Raw genomic sequence first — 637 nt, forward strand, 5'->3', positions numbered from 1 at the left:
CCGGGTCCACAACAATGTATTTGGGTGAAGGAATGATCAGTGAGGTCGGTCGGTCGAGGGGGAAATGGTGAATCAATGTAATAATCACGGAGCCGTTTTCGAGGCTAAATTGCGATCTTTTCATCTTGTGCCAGGTTGTCCACGCAGAGAGGATATCCGACTTTATTTTGCAGGATGTTCCTCCGCTCAGGGCGACTGGAGAACATGTTGTAGATTATCTGTACAGATCCAAACAACGTGACTTTCAGTCGATATGGTTTACCTATTACTAGTTACCATAACCATAAGTACAGTACGTACTGTATTCACACTGACGACTGAACCGTTCCTCTGTGATGTCACATTAAATCCCCCCGTCATTGGTTGGAACTCGGAAGATCCGTCGTCCATTAAAACTCACCAGAGATCTTCTCTCCCATCCGGTGAAACTATTCCGGACGGACGCGGGAAATACGTTTCTTAACACATTTCATGGGATTTTGAGCGAACATGGAAAACCGTCAAAGGAGGAACTTGGAACTTTACCACATGTCACGTGACCGTCTGAGACAGCAGATGTTGAACACAAATCAAAAACCATCGAAATTAGTTTCATTGTTTTTACTTCAGTCTTCATTGTGCTGGGCGGGTGGAAACT

At 44.9% G+C, this 637-nt stretch overlaps 1 protein-coding gene across 9 annotated transcripts in view; it reads right to left on the bottom strand.

The window, feature by feature from the left end:
• Positions 1–637, bottom strand: part of LOC147013106 (uncharacterized) — a 12046-nt gene extending 11409 nt beyond the window's left edge. For 3 of the 9 annotated variants that reach the window (XR_015051196.1, XR_015051194.1, XR_015051193.1), the window contains exon 1: positions 401–616. Coding sequence is in view for 2 of the 9 variants with exons in the window: in XM_085854688.1 (XP_085710814.1) it covers positions 301–390 (90 nt within the window). In the remaining 7 variants the exon portion in view is untranslated. Of the gene's footprint in view, positions 1–300 lie in introns of all 9 variants that reach the window. The other 6 variants (XM_085854688.1, XM_085854687.1, XR_015051199.1 and 3 more) reach the window with 5 other exon arrangements.

This window comes from Eptatretus burgeri, chromosome 14 (genome assembly GCF_056783735.1).
Source record: "Eptatretus burgeri isolate ZD-2024b chromosome 14, Ebu_testis_v1, whole genome shotgun sequence".
NCBI lineage: Eukaryota > Metazoa > Chordata > Myxini > Myxiniformes > Myxinidae > Eptatretus > Eptatretus burgeri.